The 6,000-nt window shown below is 53.7% G+C and overlaps 1 protein-coding gene across 1 annotated transcript in view; it reads right to left on the reverse strand.

Moving 5' to 3' along the window:
- The window catches only part of LOC111141492 (cadherin 4), a 511,455-nt gene extending 505,984 nt beyond the window's left edge, over window positions 1–5,471 (reverse strand). The window contains exons 1-2 of the mRNA XM_022494091.1: window positions 5,451–5,471; window positions 5,196–5,307 (exon numbers count right to left, since the gene is read on the reverse strand). Of these exons, the coding sequence (XP_022349799.1) occupies window positions 5,196–5,307; window positions 5,451–5,471 (133 nt within the window). The remainder of the gene's footprint in view (window positions 1–5,195; window positions 5,308–5,450) is intronic.
- Window positions 5,472–6,000: the final 529 nt, after the last annotated feature.

Raw genomic sequence — 6,000 nt, forward strand, 5'->3', positions numbered from 1 at the left:
GGCTTCCTGGAGGAGGACGGCTGAGAGAGCCAGCGGAGACTGCACATTCCCTGATGGGCGGGGCAGACAGGCAGCCTGGCTTCCTACATCTAATGATTCATCCACATCCTGGCCAGGACACTAACGTGGGTGACTGTTCATTTCATCTGCTCGGCAAACGGCGTGCACTCTGCGATCCGGGGTGCTGCACATGGATTCTTGTCCACAAGGAGCAGGGCCGCTACAGAAAGAGTAAGACTGAGACCCAAGGGACGAAGGATGGGTAGCGGGGCCCCCACACGTGGGCTCCGGTCAGAGGATGAAATGTGTTCCAGGCTCCCAGAGGGAAGGACAGCTACTTGCTGCCGTGCACCGCGCTCACTTCCCTCACCCGGGATCGCCTTCGCTACCAAGGACAAAAAACCCAACTGTGGTATTTCAGCCTTGGTTTTCTCACCTCTCAGGGGGACAACGAGCCCAGAGGTTATCTGGATGTGGTTCAAGCACGCCACCTAGGATCTAGTTCCCGCTCCACCATCCTCACAGTCACAAGATGGCTGCTCTGTCTCAGACATCACGTCTGTCTTCCAGGCAGGAGGAAGAGGTAAGGGAAAAAGGCAGAGGGCATGACCAGCTGAACAGGTTCCTCTCTACCAGGAGGAAAGAAGGAAAAAAGAAAAACCCTTCCCCAGAAGCCTCATCGAACAGAGTAACCTAACCAGATCATCCTAGCCGTAGCAGGGCCGTATTGCCACCGCGGTGTAACAGAGTCCAGCTGTCGTGTGAGCATCGTAGACAGGACTCTGTGCACGCCGAACGGGTCAGTACAGAGCAGGAGTCTGAGGAAGACGGTGAGAGTGGACGCGGGACAGGCAGCCATGCGGGAGTTTCTCATGAGCACCACCAGCTGGGTGTCCCAGCGGCTCCCGCTCCCCGGCAGGTGAACCGAGGGGGCCCAGATGCGTTACAGTGTCCGCGTTCTCAGGCTCACTCACGACTTCATGTGAGACTGTCACTGCACAGCCACCACCACACGGGTCAGGCCCGAAGCCAGGTGTGGCTCACCAGCAGACTAGCTGATACTCTCGTCCCACGGCTTGTGACGCTTCTTCCCCAGTAAGAGCGACTGGTCGCACGGGGGTGGGTCAAGCCCAACTGCCTGGAGAAGAGGCTAGTGTCCCTACACTTGTCAAGATAAGACAGTGGTACCTCTGGCCCTGCCCATGACGCCGTGCACAATTCTTAGGTGCTGATGCCAAACACCCGCATGTGGGCTCTTCCCCCATCCTCCCCCTCCCATCCCTCCCTGTTCCATCTCTCCCCTCCCATCCCTTCCTCTCCCATCCCTCCCTCCCTCTCCCATCCCTCCCTCTCCCCATTCCTCTCTCTCTGGGCCTTAGTATGCAAATGAGTCATTCATTCCAGGGTGCATTTAGGGAAGGTGCTGGAAGCCACAGCCTTAAAGGGCAGACACCCATGCTTATCTCCTCGGTATCCATGCGTCCCTCCTTCCTTCCTAAAACAGAATCTTACTTGCTCCAAGGAGATGGATCTACCAGGTGGTGGATCATAATAGCTCTAACCCAAATACGACAACGCAATTCTCCGCTTCCCAGCAATTCTCTGCATCCCAGCCTCCCCACCCCTTTCAGCTGTGAGCGGCATGTGACCTAGTTCTAGCCAAGGAGATCAGCAAGCATCTTGAGAAAGTGCTTGATCTCATGCAGGGAAGGATGCAAATGGTGCCCCTCCTCCCTCCTTTTTCCTTCTCCAAACTCAAATGCAATGGCCGGAGCCACAGCAGCCAGTTTACAACTAGGAGGTAATAAACGGAGCTGACAAGCCACAGATGGCAGAATAAAGATCAGGTAGTGATAATGGCACTTACAAGCTGCTCCAGACCCTGGCCATCTCTCTTCACCATCACATGAGAAAAATTAAGCCCCTTTCATTTAAGGTTCTGGTAATGGGGTTTTATCCTGTTGGCTGAGTACACTCTGAGATGATCTAAAACAGCACAGCAGAGTGCCGGAGCTGCTGCCCTCGTGAACCGTCCTGTTTCAGCAAGAAAGATGCTGGCCCAGAGAGCAGAAGTTCTCGGAGGAGGAAGCAGAGTGTGGCTGGGCTGCACAGGATGGCCCTGAGCTAAGACAGAGTGGGAGCACAAAGGCTTCCCGAGGCAGTCCTCAGAAGCAGCGCTCTCCTCTTCTCGCTCCCCTCTTCTCTGTATTGTGAGGTTAGCATCCAGACTCCACTCCCTCCTCCCCTCTGCAGACAGGGCTACTCACACGCCGCTGCTTCCTGTCCAGGACCCAGGGGGGATAAGACCCACGAGTCCTGGGCTTCCACTATACAGCCTATCACTCTCCCATTTCGCCACGAAGCTGGTCTGGGTTTTCCAGGACTCTGCTTGCCACGAGAGAGCAATGCAGGTCACTGCCTCAGCGGCAGGTGGGTTGTTAATTATTAACAAAGCCGAGAAAAAGACACCAGCTCAGCAAATGCCCCACACTGAACTACGGCGCACGGAACGTCCCATTTTGGCCGAAGGAGAACGGCTTAACCATCCTCCTTTAGAAATTACCACACACCGGTGATCACGGCCGTAAGTGAACGATCCCGAAACCACACGACCGCTCACAGTACGGGGCTACGCTTGCGAGCTGGCCAGAGGAAGCAGGCACAGGAAATCCAGCTTGGAGGGGATCCGGGAACACTACAAATCAGCCCAGCGGATGCCCCACACGACTGTACTTAGAGGCTCTGCTGCTGACAAGGTTCACAATACCGTAGTGCTTGCTACCCTATTGGGGGAAACTATTTTAAGCCTAATTAGCATGAAATTTTTAGAATGCAAATGCTTTTCATTTAGACATAAAACAAAATGCCACGACATTTCTTCCATCCATTTATGATAAATAAGTTAATTACTGTGTAACAAATCGCTCCTTCTGGAATCTGGATGTTCGGGGCTGCTGGTAAGCTGACTCAGGCAAAGAGAAGGAGCCACCAAGCAGCCGTTAATGGCTTTCAGGACACTTACAATAAAACGGTGACTCTGGGAAGCTTCGCTTGTCAAATTAAGGTTAAGCTCTCTCTGTTGGAATAACTCAATTATAAGCAGTCATTATCTATTTAACTTGATTCCTACCAGAATAACAGAGGTATCATGGCTTTATTTTATTTTGGATGCACACATCTTCCCTGTGGTCTTGTGGTTTGCAGAGAGCGTACATAAAAAGAAATTTTTATCTGCCCTGATTTGAGTGTGTGTCTGCGTCAGCTTTTGCCTCCATATGTGTAAAATTATTTCTAAGATATAAAACATCTTGGTCCCTGAGAATAGTGGGGGGAAGGGGATACACACAGGTGCAGGAGAAGCAACGGGGCTCTAGCCTGTCCCACAGGAGGGTGAGAGCAGGTCCCGATGCCTGGGAGACACCTGCACCTCCCCTCTCCACCTGGGTGGGGCTGGGCCTCAACTCAGGGATAAGTACGTGCCCCCATATGGGTCGTGCACCCCCAAGGGCTGAAGGCTGGTCCAGGTTCACCTTCTCCATTCCACACTGGGTGAAGCCTGTCCAGGCTAGGGGGGCCGGCCAAGGTCCAGCCAGTGGCCAAGATTTCCCCACGGCACCGGCCAAGCGCAGAAGCCAGTTCAGCCTGGAACCACAAAGCAGCCAGGACGGAGACCATATGCCTGTTAGAAATCCCACGTTTCATCATAAAAGGTATGAGAATCTGCCATTCGCTGCCACAGTACGTAGCACTTGGCTTTACTAAGAGGCACTTTTCCTTACGTTCCTGAATAAAACTGATACCCACGATCTTATCAAGAGCGGCTCCATCCCCAGAGAGGCCCAGGATGCCAGCTTCTGGACAAGGAAACGGCGGTGCCACGTGTCCCTTGCCACGTGTGACGCTACAACACACTGAGTGTGAGAGCATCTTCCGGGCCTTCCCCGAGTGCACACACTGGGACGCTCAGTAGGCTGATACACCCTGAAAGGTGGCCCACCCTCCCTAAAATTCCCAGAGCAGCGCCTAAAAACTCTTACTAATATAAGCCTCCTTGCGCAACACACCCATTCTGCTTCTGGTCAATGGCTGGGAATTTCATTTTAATTTTTATTTTGGGGGGGAACCAACGGAAGAGTCAACAGTATCATACCCTTAGCAGTCAACGCAGACAGCACCGAGCACATAAGAAGAGCTGCACTTGGTCCCGGTGACCGTCCCGATTCATACAACCAGGCACAAACGAGGGAAGCCCACGAGCTCCACCTCCAAGGAAGAGAACCTGGAAATTCGCCTCCCGCTGTGTGCGTGTTCCCACCCCCTCCCCACCCAGAGGAGCCGCTGTCGGCTCTTAAGGGAAAATCCCAGATTCCCTAAAACACAAAACCGGGGAGAAAGTCAGCTGCGTGAGGATTATTTAGTCGTGAGAGCCAAAATTTAGCTCTCAAGCTTTATCCAAAGTTCGCTCCCTCCATCCCTCTGAAATCAGCTAAAAGCTGCTACTTCTGGGAAGGCGCACAGCCGCGGTGTTCGTGGTAGGATTTGGAATCCTCAGAAGGAAGAACGGATTTATTTCCCCTCCCATGCAAATGGAAAGTTTAATTAGTTTGTCTCGAAAGGGAAACAGATCAACATGCAAAATGATCTACTGTCACTTGACTTCTGAAGCTGCCTCTGACGTTCCCGTCACAAGTGTGGATTTAATCCTACAATTACGAGAAAGCTAATTGGTAGTTCCCTCCTGCATGTGTGTTTTCGTGTTGTCAGTGGGGCAGTAATGAAAATGAATGCCACATTTGTGAACAGAACGTCTGTGGGCTTATTTACCGCATCTCCAACAACATCGTCTGCTTTATCATGCATTTCAAAGCAGGGATAATTTAAGAATCTAGAATTTCATACATAAAAATACTTAGCAAGAAAGTCTCTCCCTGCACATTATTTGGGTGACGTTACATCCGAATTCCAGTTTGTTGCCCAGGAAATGATTCACCTCAAAAATGACAGGCATTCTGAATCATTCACCTGCGATGTAAAATGCCTTTGAGGTCCCCAGACTCCCCATCTCACTGACCTCGGAGCCATCATCCTGCAAAGAGCCCGGCTCAAAGGCAGCCCCACCTTGCCTGTTCGTGGAAAGGTCTCCCCCGTCCAGAGCACCACACGCAATTTCTTCTCACCCCCCGCAAGCCCCCTACCTTTGAGTAGCCGCTCTCCTTCCAGAATGTTCTCCGAGATTAATGCCGTGTAGTCTTCTTCAGAGAATCCAGCCTTGCAGGTCTCCCTGGCTGTAAGATCCCCATTATGGGCCTGAGAACGGAAAGAAAAGAGGTTGGAACAAATGTGAAGTGGACAGAAATTCAATCCAAAGCCTACGTGTACCAGGGCTTGCTGCAGGCTGGGTCTGGCCTCTGGCGAGGCAGGAACGCAGAAGCCGCGGTCTCCTCCCAAACCCAGCGCTCTTGCGCTTCCATGCTCTCAAACCTCACCTGGGCCAGCGGCCCCCCAGACCCCTTAGACCCCGGAAGACAAGGCAGAGCCACACCAGCAGGCACCGAGCGCTCCCTGCTGCACGCCGGCACCCGCGGTCAGGTGTCAGTGATGAACCGGGCACAGCGAGGGAGTGTCAGGAACCGCGGACGCCACAGGACAGCTGTCACCACGTGCGGTGACCAGAGTTGTGCAAATGTGGTCTCTGGCTCTGGAAACGCCTTCTTGTCCTGTGCTCACACCCAGGTGTGGGCAGGATGAACTGACCCGAGTGATGGGGCGGGGACGAGCGGGAGGCAGCACCTCACTTCCGACCCCTCTGACCCTGCGTCGGGGGAGGAGCCTCTGCTTCCCGCGCGGGGCACGCGGGAGCCCAGCTTGGATGAGGGGGCCCTGCAGGCTTGGCCTGGCGTCGCGGTGCTGGGTGCGGAGGAGGGCCGGCTGACGGCAGGAGGGCTGCCTGGGAGGACCTCTCCTGCCCCACAGAGGGCAGCATGTGAGGAGCACAAGAAG

This window comes from Enhydra lutris, unplaced genomic scaffold, assembly GCF_002288905.1.
Source record: "Enhydra lutris kenyoni isolate GAN:26980312 unplaced genomic scaffold, ASM228890v2 scaffoldscaffold6, whole genome shotgun sequence".
Classification (NCBI taxonomy): domain Eukaryota; kingdom Metazoa; phylum Chordata; class Mammalia; order Carnivora; family Mustelidae; genus Enhydra; species Enhydra lutris.